The 17,448-nt window shown below is 39.4% G+C and overlaps 2 protein-coding genes across 2 annotated transcripts in view; one reads left to right on the forward strand and one right to left on the reverse strand.

Moving 5' to 3' along the window:
• Positions 1-17,448, forward strand: part of npr2 (natriuretic peptide receptor 2) — an 86,351-nt gene that overhangs the window by 52,243 nt on the left and 16,660 nt on the right. The window contains exons 12-15 of the mRNA XM_082542062.1: positions 857-928; positions 1,665-1,824; positions 1,919-2,074; positions 8,617-8,785. Of these exons, the coding sequence (XP_082398188.1) occupies positions 857-928; positions 1,665-1,824; positions 1,919-2,074; positions 8,617-8,785 (557 nt within the window). The remainder of the gene's footprint in view (positions 1-856; positions 929-1,664; positions 1,825-1,918; positions 2,075-8,616; positions 8,786-17,448) is intronic.
• The window catches only part of spag8 (sperm associated antigen 8), an 88,771-nt gene that overhangs the window by 41,050 nt on the left and 30,273 nt on the right, over positions 1-17,448 (reverse strand). The gene's annotated exons all lie outside the window — the stretch shown is intronic.

Consider the following 17,448-nt stretch of genomic DNA (forward strand, 5'->3'; position numbering starts at 1 on the left):
AAAGTAAAGCTAAAGGGTGACACGTAAATGTTGATGTGTCTTTTTATTCAAAAAAGAAAAAAAAACATGAAATAAACATGCCCTGTACAGTTAAAAATAAACATGAGAAATTCAAAATGAAAATAAAATGGATTAATCAAAAAGCAAACACTGCAATGAATGAATAAAAATATCAATTTTTTATTTTATAAATATATAATTATTTTTGAATTTTACTTTTGGTGCATTCAGGGTCTGTTTTATTAGAACTTTTATTGGCTTTATGCTTTAAAGATGAAGCGTACACAGATTAAGGATTAATCAGGACATATATACACTGGGGCGTGATTAGGGATAAGACACAGATGCATGTAATCACAGGTGAAAACAATCAGACAACTAACCAACCAGAACACACCTACTAAGGCAGGAAAACTCGCACTTAACATGATACAGAGACACAGGAATACTATACGGTGAATTAAAACAGGAGCTAAAAACTCAGCAATATCATAATAGTCACTAAAACAATAATAAAATCAAAACCAGATTTAAAAAGCTCAAAAAATCCTAAAAGTCTAGAACCATAACTCAAACTTGGACTAGCTTTGGTTTACCTGTAATCTAATTTAGGCACAGATTAATTAATAACAACAATGACAAACACATGAGTGTTTCCAGACATACTTTAGCAACAATGATAGAAAAAGAAATGTCTTCGTGGAGCATTTTGTACTTTTGTCTGAAAATTATAGATTTGCATGCTTGATTGGTAGGTTCTCACCTCAAGACAGACAGAAGATTATATATAAGGCATTTCTTATGTCTGCAAAGGTTTTTGAGTTGTTCTTCCTTTTTATTCTTTCTTTATTTTAAGGACATTTTAGAGAATGAGAGCATCAACCTGGACTGGATGTTCCGCTACTCTCTGATCAATGACATCGTGAAGGTACGTCGCTGTCAGACTGGGTCAACAGGCATTGATTTAAAAAGTCACACATGTTTTTGAAAGATTGTCCCTTTTTCTTAGTGTTGAAAAAAGAGGCTTTGTGCACTTTGGAGATGCACACAGAAAATGTCTGGGTTACCATGGTTTCTCATGGGCAGTTTCTCAGAGTCTAGACGGAGAGAGGGAGAGAGAAATGTGCAGAAAAATGTATTTTTGGCACAGTGCACGAAACTGGAGTAAATATTTCCATCCTATAATGTAAAGCAGGAGAGAAACTCTGCAGAAGTTTTCCTTCCAGCTTAATCAAAACTAATCATGGACATGATTTAGAGGACTCCTTTTTAATCTGTCCCAACAAAGAGGCTTTTTGTCAGAGCGATACCGAACGACTTGCATGACGAAGCCCTTCGGCTAAATTGCTCCACGCAGATAGCATCGTTTTGCAGGAGAAGAGGCGCTGGTGAAGCTCTGAGGCATGATTGACTCACCGTTTCCACAAAGTATTGAACATGAGTACTTCAGTATCCACTGTGTCTTTCTGTTTAACAGTAATTTCACAGAAATAACCCCCACGAAAGCGCCTGTCCTTGAGAAATGTTCTCCTCAGCATATGATTGTCTGTCAGATCATATTATTTCCACATGTCTGAACATAAGATTTACTGTAAACATGGGGAAAGTAGCAGAAACAGACAGAAAACACCCTGTAATGCTTTACTTGCACTTCTCTGCACCAGGGTATGAACTATCTGCACAACAGCTACTTTGGCTGCCATGGAAATCTGAAGTCATCTAATTGCGTAGTGGACAGTCGATTCGTTTTGAAAATAACAGATTTCGGCTTGGTCAGCTTCCGCACGTCCAGTGAAAATGACGACTCGCACTCACTCTATGCAAGTAAGTTAATGCAGCAATGATTATCCAGTCACATTGTTAAGAAGAAGAACATCAACTTTCTGCTAAAAGTTTGGGTTGTTCTGTTGTTATCTAGAGAAGCTCTGGACGGCTCCTGAGCTGCTCATATACGACCGCCATCCTCCTCAGGGGACTCAGAAGGGTGATGTGTACAGTTTTGGCATAATACTGCAGGAAATAGCTCTGAGGAATGGACCTTTCTATGTGGAGGGCATGGACCTCAGCCCCAAAGGTAAACACAACAGTTTTTTTTAATGGGCCTTAAACATGTCAGCTGACCCCTGCAGAAACAAATGTCCAGTAAACTAAAACATTTGTTCTTGTAGTTTAATTCAGCTCAATGTCTTTGAAAGGTCAGAGCACCCTTTCGTGCAGCCATGTACACAAAGAACATGTGCTGACCAGATGTCAAGGCAGAAAAAAACCCACAATGTGATGTTAAATCAGTCCAAGATATGAAAAAAATAGTCGACTGTAAATGAAGATGTGATCCAGAGATCGTGCAGAAGTGGAAACTGAAGGCAACGGTCATGTGTGTTATGTCTCGAAGCAGCTTTAGCTGTGATACATCTTCCTTAAGTCAACAGTATGCAACGGCTTGATTTTCAGAGTTTACTTTATTATTGTGTCATTATTAAAATAATATGCCCAACCCTTACAGGGTAGCACCACTAACAGATAACCAGAGCCACAAGTATAAACAAATAAAGCATAATAAACAGTAAAATGTATGAAGAAACACAGTGCTACATCCAAAAGCCCATCTGTTCAATATTAATTATCGCAGCGCAGATATTGTGCTCTAATATCGTTAATTATCATTGTCGGTGTTTTTTCAGCCAAAAGGTGTTTTAGCGTCACGGTTCTAACAGATCTTTGTGCCAGACTTGGCTGGTTTAGAAGCACCTGCTTCTGAAAGCTGCCATCATCAACACCGAGACCAGAGAGAGAGGATTTGGTTAACTGGGTCGCAAACAGTGTCCAAAGATCCCTAAAACATCCCTGTTTGTCAGTGGTCTGAATGTCTGCTGTATTCAGAATGTCTCTGAATCACTTTTTAGATTTCTTAGCCACGATGTAAAACATCACAGCTTAGTGATAAGGATAGAAGTGGAAAATAACAAAACAGTCAAAGCCTATGATGCTTAAAATATAATTCCATGCAACTTTTCACTATCACCGATGGACCAGTGGGTTACTTCAATCATTTCGAACTGCATGGTAAATGGTAAATGGCCTGTATTTATATAGCGCTTTACTAGTCCCTAAGGACCCTAAAGCGCTTTACATATCCAGTCATCCACCCATTCACACACACACATTCACACACTGGTGATGGCAAGCTACATTGTAGCCACAGCCACCCTGGGGCGCACTGACAGAGGCGAGGCTGCCGGACACTGGCGCCACTGGGCCCTCTGACCACCATCAGTAGGCAACGGGTGAAGTGTCTTGCCCAAGGACACAACGACCGAGACTGTCCAAGCCGGGGCTCGAACTGGCAACCTTCCGATTACAAGGCGAACTCCCAACTCTTGAGCCACGATCGCCCCCCATGTGTAAAATCACCACTTAAATCAGTTTAAAAAATCTGGTGACTTTGTCTCAACATAAGGGTGGAAACACTTCTTCCTTTTACTTCTATCACAGCTTCATTAATGTGCACTTGAAAACAAGACAACATTAATTTTACAGAAAACAAGGCTTTGTGAAATGGTACAGTTGTCTTCCATCACACCCATTAAATGGTTGTGATTTGCTTATGTGTTCCTTGTTTCGACTGCTGATTGGCTCTTTAGGAGCAGCTGTCATTATAATTGTTCAGTCACACCAAAGCAAAAGAAATAGGATGGTGATCTCTTTGGTCATCCACCAATTGGAAGGTTGGTGGAAAACAATTTCCCAAGTATCCTTGGACAAGGCACTGAGCCACCAGACAGTCTGAGCGTGCAAGGGAGACCACTCGTGATTGGAAATTGATTGGACAGGTTACCTGATTTGAGGCGAGGCTAAACAATTGCATTTTGGTTGGACTGACTGCATTGCTCTCAACATGTTGCAATCAATCTGAATGAGTGCAACTCGTCTGCGAGGTGACTCTTTGCAGCAAGGGACTCAACTCAACTGGTTGTGTTCTGTTTACTTAAATGCAAGGTTGCCAAAACTCTATGTAATTTTGCAGTTCAGTTGTAAGCCTGCAGCAACTTTGTAATGATAACAATAATAATAATAATAATAAATTTTATTTAAAAGCGCTTTTCAAGACACCCAAGGACACTTAACAATAGAATAAAACATATTATAGAAAAATGACAAAATGAAGAACAATAAAAACAAAAAATCAGAAAATAAATAAACAAACAATAGGTTCACAATGAATATGCAGCATTGGGTTTTGAGTTGGGATTTAAACTGGGGGAGAGAACCAATGTTTCTTATGTCCGGGGGTAGAGAGTTCCACAGCTGCTTTGCTTTTTGGTCATGCTGTGGTCACCAACCACTGTTTTCCCAAACATTAAGCTGCGTAAACACTGGAAGTGAATTGCAGAGACACGAGGCCAAAGAAGGTGAAATAATATTTGATGATTTTGAGCGACTACAAGGAAAATAATTGCTGTCAATGTGAAGTGGGTGAGACTGAATGACCGGTGAGTCATGAATGCCCATGATTGACATTCGGCCTGGCAGTAAATACATTAGAGGGTTACCTAGGCAACCAGAACCTGGATTGTCCTCAAGCGAAAGGCCATCAGCTTCAAAGCGATGCGTGACGAGTGACTCGCTTCCAGTGTGGACACAACCTTCATGTCACATAATTCTAAGATAGATTTGATGAGTGATGAAGATGTCTCCTCTTTAAGTATGTCTCTGTAAACTTTGCGGGTAACTTGTTTCCGCCATAGGTCTCAATAAAATCCTAAACTTGTGTCACATGACTTAATGCTACTCCAATCAGGATGGAGGAAAACACATATTTTTTTAGAAAAAAGGTGACCCTACTTTTTAGCAGCAGCAAAGTAAAAGAAAAAAAGGAAAAAAACTCAGACTACTGACCGTGTGAAAACTTTCATACACTTGTGTGAAAATTATATATTTGTGTGCTTGATTGGAAGGCTGAGCTCCAAGACAGGCAGAAAATTATATATTTAGATGACACCATTTCAGACTGATCTTAAATCTTCATTATTATGGTTTGAAGTGAACTACTCACACGTGACCCTTTGGCTTTTCCTGCACACATACTGCATATTGTGGTTTGACCAGTTTCCCTGGTTTCCCTCTTTTGCCTGCACCTCCGCTGCTTCTGCATTAGTGACATCAGGAACAACTTCTAGAGCTACTCCAGATCAACTTTTGCGCATCCAAAGTGGATGCGTGAAACCCTCCTGGAGTGCTTCATCTGTGCGATGGCTTTCATTAACCTTTTATTCACAGTCACGCTCTACACTGATCGTACAAGTGGCTCACGCTCATCTGTAACAGGCTGTGAGCAGTGAAAGCCAGCACCTGCTCTCTAGTGTTCAGATGTGTTGGAGCCAGTTGTGAAATTGTGATTTTGTGGTTTTAAAATAACAGTGGAGTCTTCAAATTACTCTTATGGCTCTTTCGTGATGATAATACTAACAGAAAAGAGCGGATGTGGAAGAATCGTTTGGGGAAGGATGTCTCTTACAGACTTTTATAATGACATGATTTATGAATAAAAGAGGGAAAAAATATCAGCAACTATAAAGAGTCAACCAGCACTGCTGAATAAATTAATGCTATACAACAGAAATAGCACATTAGCATAAGGATAACACAATAAAAGAAGCGGTGTACTAAAAATATTAATAGAAATGTACTCACTGAGTATAGCATCCTGTCTTCATGGGAATATTTTCCATTTGCCACAATAGTGAAAGCTCATATTGAACATGAACAAAGTTTTTAAAGCCTTACCTTTACTCCTGTTTTCAGAACTTTTTCATATCCCTGTGAGCCAAAAGACTTTAACCTCCAAGCATTCGCTTTCTAACACTCTTTTCCCTACTTATGGCTCTGTATCATGTCATAGGGAGAGGATATTGTGAGTAGTGAAGCCATCCTCAGCAAAGGTGTTCAAACCTGATGTTTGTGAGGGGCAGCCAATCAGAGACAAAGGATGGCTTAAAGGGAAAGCAGCTAAGGGCGTGCACTCTGACCCAGCGTAAACATAAATAAAGTTTGAATGATGTGAAGCTACTCTAGCAGGGTCCAAGAATGAAAATTCTAGAACTGGAAAGGAGGAAAATGAGTCCTTCTCATTTTCTCCTCCGGATAAATCTGAAACATTATGAGAGTCAAGTTCAGTTAAAACTGTAGAAAACTGTTATCAATATACAGTGCATTGAGCTTTAAGTAGAGTTCACATGTGGCGGAAAAAATATTACCAACACTATGAAATATACACCTTTGAACACAAAGTCATCAGTCAGGGTGTTTTTGTGGTGTGAAGCTAGCGAGGCAGTTTAGTTTAGCTTTTACAAAGTAATAAATTATTTTTTGGACAGTGCGCTGTTTTGATAAATGATGTTTCTTTGCACTGCGACCAAAGCTGAGCGTTGTTTCCAAAGATCTAGCTGCTTTATTTATTAATTTCATTAATAAATAAAGAGCACAGTGTTGGGGTCCACACAGTCCCCAGTTACCAGACTGGCAGTGTGACCAATTATTTTATTAAAAGAACATGAGAGGACCCTCCTGGGTGAGCAGCAGTGAAATGAAGTAATGTCTTTTTTGTCATGAATTCCTTCTCAATCATTTAATCATTTGAGTATATCCTATCATTGCTAACTGATGTCCTCAAAGTGACATCACATCACTTGTTGTTGTAAGCATTAATAACACATTTCTGAGATGACCTATAGACTTTCACAAGATTAGGAAGTAAGATAAATTTGAGAAATACTTCAGAGAAACTGGAAAGAGGAAGAAATATCCTGGGTCTGCCCAAAGATAACAATATCCAACACACCAGTTATGTCTCAGAGAACAGATGATGACAACCCACGTTTCTCAGAAGAGTCTACTTCTCATTATTGATGATGACTTAGATCTTACAACTTATAAAAACATTTAATACCGATTACCAAATTTGGACTCAGGGATTTTTCTGCTGATATTGTAATAAGACCTTGAGGAAAGCTTATTAAATTTCACTTGCTGCCAAAAAATGCTGCACTTTATGCTCCTTGTTGAGATGGTGTACAGTGCTATGAAAAAGTGTTTGCCTCGTTCCTGATTTCTTAGTTTCTTGGGTAATGTTGCCACCCCACTGGGTGGGCGACATGAAGGCATACGTTTATGTATGCGATAAGTCAAGAATGAGGTGACATAGGAGCTTCAAACTGACACCATAGGTGTAGCTACTTCGATGAGTTTGAATCTCAGTGACTTTGACCTCAAGTAAGTACATTTTCTGAAAATCTTGTGAATGTGATAACTTGACAACAAGGCAATGTAAGATTTTGAAATTGAGACTATTGGTGTGTCTACCAGGAGGCTGAGGGGTAGCACTGGGAGCCACCAGTAATATTTGTATGTTTCTTACATTTAAATGTTTAAGATAAAACAAACAAAATTAGACAAAGATAACCTGAGTAAATACAAAATGCAGTTTTTAAAAGATGATTTTCTTTAACAAGGGAAACATTTTTCCACTTAACTGACAACTGGTTGGTCCACCACTTGCAGCAAGAACTCCAGTCAACTGTTTGTGATAACTGACAGTCAGTCTTTCAAATTCCTGTGGAGGAATTTCGTCCCTCTCTTCTTTGCAGAATTGTTTTTATTCGGCCACACTTGGAGGTTATCTACCTTGTTTAAAGGCATGCCAAAGCATCTCAATCTGATTTAAGTCCAGACTTTGATTAGGCCACTCCGAAACCTTTATTTCTTTTTGAGCCATTCAGCAGTGGATTTGCAGCTGCGTTTCAGATCATTGTCCTGCTGCATATCCGAAGTGCTTCTGTCTCTGGCCATCAGTGCAGGGCATGAACTAATGGCTGGACATTCATCTTCAGGATTCTGTGGTAGAGAGCAGATTTCATGGTTCCATCAATTACAGCAAGTCATCCTGAAGCAACAAAGCAGCCCCAGACCGTCACACCACCACAGTCATGTCTGACACTTGGTATGATGTTCTTTGTATGAAATGCTGTGTTAGTTTCTGCATCTCCCATGGATGTGACTTTTGCCCAGTTACTTTTTTATCGTTGAATAATGAACTCAGACCTTAACTGAGGCAAGTGAGGTCTGCAGTTCTTTCGCTGTTGTTCTGGGTTCTTTAGTGACCTACTGGATGAGTCATCAGTGGCCTCTTGTAGTAATCCTGTAGTAATTTTAGTAGGCTTCTCTTGGGAAAGTTCACCACTGTTCCCAAAGAAACTGCTTTGTAACCCTGTCCAGACTGATAGATGTCATTTTGTTTCTCATCTCATCTGTTTTCTTGGATTGTGGGATGATGTGTTGCTTTTTGAGATCTTTTACTCTACTTCACTTTGTCAGTCAGGTTCTATTCAACTGATTTCTTGATTCAGCGGGTGTGGCTGAAATTGAACTCAGCTCTCTAAAAAATGTGGTTAATCACAGTTAATTGATGATCATGTGAATGTGACTAATATGCAAAAAACTATAAAATCAGGAGGCAAATATTTGTCACTGTATCTGTCTCTGTTGGTTTTCAGCTGTTCAATTGTGTCCTGACTATTATAATAACCTGCTGAGTTTCACACTTTGTCTTCTCGTCTCCAGAAATTGTTCAGAAGGTGAGGAACGGTCAGAAGCCATACTTTCGGCCAACCACAGACAATAGATACCATTCAGAGGAGCTGACCATCCTGATGGAGGGCTGCTGGGCCGAGGACCCTGCAGAGAGGCCGGACTTCAGCCACATCAAGATCTACATGGCAAAACTCAACAAGTGAGTCCCACCCTATGGCAGTCTGTTCACACCTATTTCACAGCCAGCTCAATTGCAGATACATGCCTTTGCATATTTGAAGCAGCTAAGTATGATCTAGATGTCTACTAACCTTTTTCTTTTAAGCCAAATGTAATGTGGCAGGAGTTAGGACACAAAGGCACAGGGTAGAAAAACTAAACAAGGATCCAAAACCAGGGGGATAAGAAGTATGAGGAACTGAAGAGTGAAGCACAGAGTGCACACAGGAGTGCACACAGGAGTGACTGAGGACGAGACACAGGTAGAAGAAAAAAAAACAAAAACAGGTAAAGCCAACAGGACAGAACGGAATAAAAAATAAGGCAAAACAAGACACAGGAAAAAAAGACAAACAAAAAATTAAAATAAAACATGAGAAAAATCGTCTAATTAACAAGTAAAAATCACTAATGTACAAGCAATAAAATACCAAATTTATGAGAAAAGAATGGAGAAAAAAATACATTTCCAAGAAAAAAGTTAAAAAGAAAAAAAAGGCAAATTTACAGCAAATAAAATGGTTAATTTATGAGGGAAAAATAGCAGAATTACAGCGAGAAGGGCGAATTAACAAGAAAAAACCCCTCGAAATTATGAAGAAAAAATAGTCAAATGTATGCTTCTGTAAGTTTCTGAAAACAAAAACTGTCAAATTTTTGCAAAAAAAAATTTCATAAAGTTTTTGGTCATTGTTTTTCTTGTACATTTTTTTTTATTTTAGTCTAGAAAATTCAAAACTTTTTCTCTGAATTTTAATTAATTTTCTTTTTTCAACAACTCCAGAACTATGACATGCAGAATAACAAAAACACAATAATAATAATTAAAAAACCTATTTCAATCAGACTGTAAAACTGTGGATAAATGTGAATTTAAGTCTTTTTAGCTGTTTTCATTTTCAAGGATATTAATGTCTGACCAGATACAGCATAGAAAACAATGCTTGCAGGGTCAGTTCATCCCCAGTGCAGAAAAACTCAAAAGTCAGATATTTGAGTGAACAAAGCCAAAGCTGTCTGCATTGCTTCATACTACAAGGGGAAAATGAGAAAATATTTTTCAGTAATTGGGAAAACTGACCTTTCACAGCATAATAAAATTACACCGAAACAGTAGGAGCTGGAAGCCCTCTTCACAAATTCAACCTTTTCTACACGTCAGTCCTGTTTATCGGAGTCAGTATAATTGGACAAATTGAATGTGACGCTGGTCGTGTCTTCCCTGGCTATCAGCGTCTTCCCTGCCAAGCCCAACAAGTGAGCTTCGTGCTGAGAGTCCCTGCCAGGAGAACTGATAGGTTTAAGAGATTCAAAAAGGCAAACAGGACAAAGAGTCATGTTCTGGAAACAGCTGAGACAATTTCAGATAAAAAGCTGTTTGTAATTCATGACACACTGCACTCGACAGGAAGTGCTTATGTATCAGTGAGAGTGTGTGTTTGTGTAAGAAAGGGGGAGGGAGTGAATCCATGTTTCTAGTATTGTTTTCGATATTCCAATGAATCATTCTCGTGCTTATTTGGGGTCTGAGTTTCATATCGAAGCAGGAAGCGTATGTTTTCTCCTGAGCAGGGCAGCTCTGTGAGATTATATCAAGTGAAGTGACACTAAAGCACATCCAATGTCATCAATCCATCACGGCCAGCTTGCACTGAGGTGGTTTCAGCCAAGTGCAATACGTCTAGGATGAAAATCTGCATATTTGACCAAAGAAGCTGCAAAAAAGCAACAATATAAGTGACAAATGAGCCTCGTCTGGATTGTGTGGGAGTGATTTGATCAGATTTGTCTGGCAGTGACTGAACGACCCACTAACTGTTCGTAATCGCTCCCTAATTGCACTGAATTCATCATGAGTTATTTTTTTTAGTATTTGAGTGACTGAGTGTGTCCATTTATTCTCGATATATGAATGAATGAAAAGGAGCCAACACCTGTTGTTGCTTAAAATGAGCACAGAGATAAAAAGGAGAAACATGAGAAAGAAGTAGATTTATTTTAACTTTGGGAAAGCGGAAGCAAATATTGGGCCCATTCACCTAAATTTAAAAGCCAGCAGATTTAAACATATTTTCTAACAGTTTTGCACCTTATTTGGTGTTTTTTGGAAACCTTTGGGAATTTTAAATGGTGTGAAATGACCCTCTTTGGCATTCAGAACTACCTTAATTCTCTATGGCACAGGTGACTCCAACTCCTCGAGGGCCGGTGTCCTGCAGGTTTTAGATGTGTCCTTGATCCAACACAGCTGATTTAAATGGATAAATTACCTCCTCAACATGTTTGGAAGTTCTTCAGAGGCCTGGTAATGAACTAATCCTTTGATTCAGGTGTGTTGACCCAGGGTGAGATCTAAAACCTGCAGGACACCGGCCCTTGAGGTCTGGAGTTTGACACCCTGCTCTATGGCAATAGATTCAACATCTCCTGTTTCACCACATCCCAAAGGTGCACTGTTGGATTAAGATCTTGTGACTGTGCAAGCCATTAAAGCACAGGAATGAGAAAAGAAAAAACCACCATTTCTCAGGGCGAAACTGCCTTGTTGAGGTCAGAGGTCAATTGCCATCTGCAACAGTATCTCAAATAACCGCTTGTTGCTACCAAAGTTTGCAGAAGAGCATCTATGAACACAGAATGTAGCAGCAGAAGACCACACTGAGTGTCACTCCTGTCAGCTAAGAACTGGAAAGGGGGCTGGTTGTGGTGTAATTGTTTAAAGATTTTTTTCCTGGCACACTTTGGGTCCTTGCTGTGAGGTGACACCACCAAACACACGGTACTCTAATGAAAATGTGGCTTGTTTAATTACATGAAACCATAAAACACTGTAGATAGAAAACCAATATTTGGGATTTGGGAGTTTTTAAACACACCGTTTACCTTCAAGAATTCACTGAATCAAATGTAAGCTTGTTCACACTGATGAATGATGTAGCCTGCCTTAATTAGTGGACATGAGTGCAGCTAATCAGGGAAAACTAGTCATTCATAATTTCCCCCCGATTTGTTATTCAATTTTTTTTAACTTGGTTATAGTGTTTTCCAACTCTTTCTGTGTGTGGCAAATGGTTAACAGAAACAAGCTTAACACGATATTTCAGTTGAATTATAGAATTAAAAATAAAAAGAAATAGGAATGGCTGGTATAAAAAAATAAAGTTACAGATGTTAGTGTCAACTTAGGCCTAACAGGCTGCTGGGCATATTAATATTTCACTAAGTCAAAAAATGTGAACAAAGCAACACTGTGAGGATAATATTTCATACAGTAAGAAAGTGTGCTGTGTTAAAGGAGTAAAAAAATCAGGATTCAGCAGATTAAACACAGCTCCTGCATGACTGCAGAGCTGTCAGGGGGTTGTAATGTTTTGCCTGCCAACTGCACTCGATCTTCCCGTCCTGTAACTTGTGGCATAAAGATCAAAGCACAGGTCATGGTTCATTGCTCTGAGAGGCAGCTCGTTGCTTTCTGCAGCTCATGGTGTGTGGTAGCTAGCGTCGCTCCGTGCAGCAGGAAAGAAACTGATTTACAGGCGAGTGCTGATTTTCACCTGTGGCTACCCCTTTGACAGATGTGTACTTAACATAGACTTTACGGTTATCGTTTTTACTTTCTTTAATTCACTTTGTGATATTGAGTGAAGGTGGGAAGGTTTACTGCTCGATAGGGGGACTGCTGCCCTGTAATCAATAGCCAAAGTAATCATTTTCACGGCCTTTCATTCGCTTTAACAGAGGGCGTCAGTCGCAGCATGCAGTGGGCGTGCAGTTGAATTCTCTTTATGGAAAAGAAAAATCCTTAAGCTCTCCTTTCCTTTGTCTGGGTTTTTCTTCAACATCAGTAACTGCTGGCAGAGGAAAACTTGGAGAAAACACAAAGGTATGGCAGTTAATTTTCCAAAACGGACAAAATTGGGACCTAATTGTCTTACAAGCTCAACAGTTTCACCTCTCTATTTCTTCAGTGGAAATATGTGGAACAGTTCTCGATTAGGTATCACTGCAGTCTTGCTCACTTTGCCGAATTTTAAGAATTTCAAACAGGTTTTTCTATTTCTGGCTTTGTGTGATGTCAGAAAGACGTGGTATCCTTCAAAGGTCCTCCCAGGTACTCTGCAATCACAGAAGCTCCACCTACATGCTGTTAATGAGGGGCATCCAATTAGAAGAAAGTTGATTTAAAGATGACATTAGCTGCACTACTGCCCAGCATAAGATAAATAAGGAGTCGAAGAATAAAAATATAGAGCCATAAATAAGCGTGGATTATGGAATGAGTATGGAATCTGTATGCTCTAAAAACAGCTGTTTAGGGTCTGATTCCACAAACTTCTGTATGGCTGTTGTGTGTTTTTCCTCTCAGTTTGACCTTTCCTCCGTTAGCAGTGTAATTCAGCACAGGATGGGCCCGGTGATGTATAGCTTTCCATTTGAAGTGGCCTGGAGTAGACGGGTCTGTATGACTGATAGCCATAGAAGCACTCAGTGATGCGCTTGACAGCTGAAAGCTAATTCCCTCCTCACGTGTATGACGCCCTTCACCTCTGAGGCTCGTACGCTAATGCACTGTTTGCTGGTTATTTTCATTAGGTAAATGTATGTTGTTGACATGACGTGATGGATGAGCTGGTATATTTAGTCTGTGTGTGTGTTAGGGGGAGAGCCGAAGGGTGTAGTAAAAACAGGGGCGTTCAGCAGTAAATTGTTCGTTTTATCCCACTTTTCACTCTGCTGTTCATTGATTCCCGATACCGTGCACGTCGAGTCTCTCGCTGTTTCCCACCAGGTCTGTGTCTTTTGTTGACACTGCCCACACACACACAAACCCTAATGTAGCCACACATTTTCAGCCAAAATGTTACTTCCTGAAGAATGTTTAGCCTCTTTGCAAACAAAAAAGCACTCAGAGACAATGTGCTAGAGCCAAGATTGTGCAACTATTGACATTTGTTTTAAGAAAAGAAATGCTTGTTGTATTTAATCTCCATGTGCATTTAAAAAACATGGTGATACCAAACATAAGATCCAGGAAGTTCATGAGACAAAAGGAATCCACAAGGAGCATAAGGACCGAAAAGTAAACATACAGAGCACAAACAGACAACCCAGACCTCAGGAATACGGCGGTTCTGACACTGATGCTGGAGCCGATTGCGCCAGATGCTGAATGGCAAGTTTCAAGCCTTGTTTATGGTTATCACATGCACTGAATCTGTCATCATCACAGCTCTCTCACTATTTATACCAGTGCTTAAGGAGGAGTCACTGCAATCTCCTCCTGAATGACAGGAATAGAAGAAGTAAAACAGGAAGCAAAGTGACGTGACATTTACTTCCACTTTGAACTTTTATGGTTACGACTCGGCTCAAAAGCTGCAACATAAAGTGGAGACGGATACGAGACTTTTAGAAACATTGCTTCCACTTTAAACCACTCGAGAATCTCAGATTAAAATGACAGCCCAGAGAGCCCAGAGAGAATAAAGGCGAGAAGTGGCATCTCCACCAAGCCAACCTCAGGCACCCCTTTATCCAATCAGGTGTAGGCAATGGTCAGTTAAGGCTCTGTAACACCCAGAAACTGTATTTGCTGAAAGGCTGGCGCTACACTGGAACAGTTCTGCTGCGATTTGTTTTTGCTGTATATTTGAAAAGGTCACAAAGAAAGGGAAACGTTTATATATCAAACATGCCAGACCTCTAAATTATTAAAATTTTAGTTTTTACAACAAGAACAGGATATTTAATCAAAAAATCATATAGAAATAGTTGGGGAGGTCATGTGTAGAAAATCTCAAAGGAGGGAACTCAGAGAGAAGAAGACACAGGCAGTGGATATGGATATTTTGCGGTGGTCTCGAGGGACATTTTGGCCTGGTGTTAGTTTCAGCAGCAGGATCGAGCTGACAAATCTCCAGATCCATGCATCAGGTGTGACTCTTTGACTAGACTGTCTGCTCTTACCACAGCGTCCTTACACTCTCCAGAGACGCACACAGATGGAGCCTGCCTCTCTCTATCTCAGTAAGGCACGTAGTATGTAACTGCTTATCTGCATGAAATGGAAGACAATTCCCCAGCGTCACTGGACAGTCAAAGGAAAGGTGGAGGTCTGAAAAAGGAATTTCAAAAAATGACAAGCAGGAAGCAGACACATCTCTCATCCTTTGTATAAAAGATGCAGGCTAAATGTTTTATCATTACCAGCAAGTTTGTGAGGGAGCACCTGTAGCTGCTGCGCAGAGCTCATCAAGGCTAGACTACCAGATGGCAGATACCTTAATAACTGAGGGCTTTGTTTAAAAAAAAGAAGCTAAGTTACAGCCTTAAATGCATCCATAAAGCTTTGCACAAATGTGAAATTTCAGTTCCAAGAATGTCGATATAACTCTGATATTTAAAAATAAGATCTATTGTTAATAACACAAAATCAGAATCAGAGAAACATTTTAACATTTCAATGCATTTGCATGTGGATGGAGACTCTGTACATCTGTCTTAACTCTTATTGTCAGTTTCATTCATTTACAAAATAGAGCGGTTCGATCCTGAGATGACACAAGTCCCTTTGGGGTTGAATCAGAAAGGGCATCTGGCATAAAAACTCAAATGTGTAGCTACCCGTGCTAACTACTCTGTGTGAATAACGGAGCAGCTGAAAGTCGTGTTCTCCGTAAATTAGAGACAAACACAGTTTACTGATAGTGCTTTTAAAATTTTCAATAGGAGACAAGACATTATTAGATGTCTTGTATTAAACGTTGGACCTATAATATCATTAAAGTGAATTATTGTAATCATGTAGAGAAAATCTGAGATAGTGACAGCCTCAAATTACAGGCTTATTTATACATATACACAAATATAGAATATTTATACACAAGTGGAAACAGCCGGGCCAAAATAAGACACAGGTGTAGACAGTTAAAACAATGAAGTGGGGGAGGAAATAAAGTATAAAGTAGAGGAGATGGTTCTTGTTTTATTTTGGTAGTCAGCTAATGCGGTGACAAAAAACCCTTATCAGCTTTCAAAGAAAACAAGGACAGCATTCAAACACAAATCAAAGGCAAAGGAAGAATAAAACTCATCAGTACCAAAGACAAGCCCATAATAATCCAGCCTCAAAATAAAGAAATCAGGACCCAAACACAGGGAAACTAAGACCAACCCATTACAAACCTATAAAACAAACAAACCCAGTGGTTCTCGGTCAGGAAAAAATAGAGAAAATGAGTTTTCTAATGCTGTAATGATATTCCACCAACTCTGTTTCCGCTAATGATATAAAATAAAAAATAAATGAAAAAAGATTAAAGACAAACATGTGGTGTATGGGGCACAGGCACTTTATGGAGCTTCAGAATTAGTGCATGCCAGAGAAAGTTAAGTGGCCTGTGATGGAGTCCAGGAATGATTGTGAAGACAAAGGCAGGAAGTTAAGGTGCAGGTGATACAAAAAGAAAAGCTTCTACCAAACTAAGAAGGGAGCACTAAAATCAAAACAGGAACTAAAACTTGATAATGTCACAAGAACTCAGGATCTTGGGGTTTCCATGTGATCGAGCGCGACTTGCCAGAAAAGACTACACCATCAAATGTAAATGACTGCAGATGGAAACAGACGTCTTCATACTAAGGTGAAATTTAATTTTGCTCCCTGCTCGTGCCAAACATTTGATATATTCATTTTTAAAAAAAAATTAAAAACCTTGTACCAAACTGAATTGTCCCTTCTCTTCTCAGCTTCCAGCATTACTGTTAGTTTTGGATGAATGGTGGGAAAAATATGGATGTTTGTGATGCGCGCTGCAGTAAACAGTGGTTGGCCTGTGTGATTGCATTCAGTGCATTGATACTCATCAGTCTTTCATGTCTCCCTCTGATGTTTTGTACTTTAAACTTAAACATGTGGGTGTGTGTAGGATCCTTGACCCAGCAGACACGTGGCAGGATGCCAGACATTGATGCTTTTAGCCGCCATGGTGGTGTGGCTGACTCACCTTCTTGCTCCGTCGGAGTAAATGCGTGTACCAGCATGCTTGTGTGTATGTGTGTGTGCGTAAGCATATGAATGTAAAAATCTCAAGAGAAAAAAAGAAAAAAAAAAACCACACATTATACAATACATGATTTTTATAATTATAAAATAAATGTGAAGGGCCATGATTGCAGCGGTAACAAGGAAATGGAGACCTGCCGTTAAACCTTTAGAAGGGAACAACAGCTGTATGTGTGCTGTATGCTGAAAATAACATATAAAATAATGACTGCTGCAGTGCTTTTATTGTGTCTTACCTGTTTAACAGTGGTGGTCATGTTTGAGGAGGGAGAGCTACTCAAATACTCCAAATAAGACCTCTGAATTATAGTTTTTGTGTTGTTTACATTTAGTGCCATTTAATCTGTGAAGTCTCAGCATAAACAGTGTGAAACTGCTAAACATAGTTCAGTAATTCCTTCAGTAAAACAAGACCCCAGTAATATGTTTATATGCTAGTGCTAAAAATGTTTCTGCCCTCTATTTCTATTAATTTTTACATTATAGGCTTTGATTTTCTTGTATTTTCCACTTGTATTCACTGCACTGTGGTGTAAGCTTAACCTCTGATTGAAAAGTCCAAAAGAAAAAAAACAAAG

Source organism: Aulonocara stuartgranti (assembly GCF_965226115.1).
Source record: "Aulonocara stuartgranti genome assembly, chromosome: 7".
NCBI lineage: Eukaryota > Metazoa > Chordata > Actinopteri > Cichliformes > Cichlidae > Aulonocara > Aulonocara stuartgranti.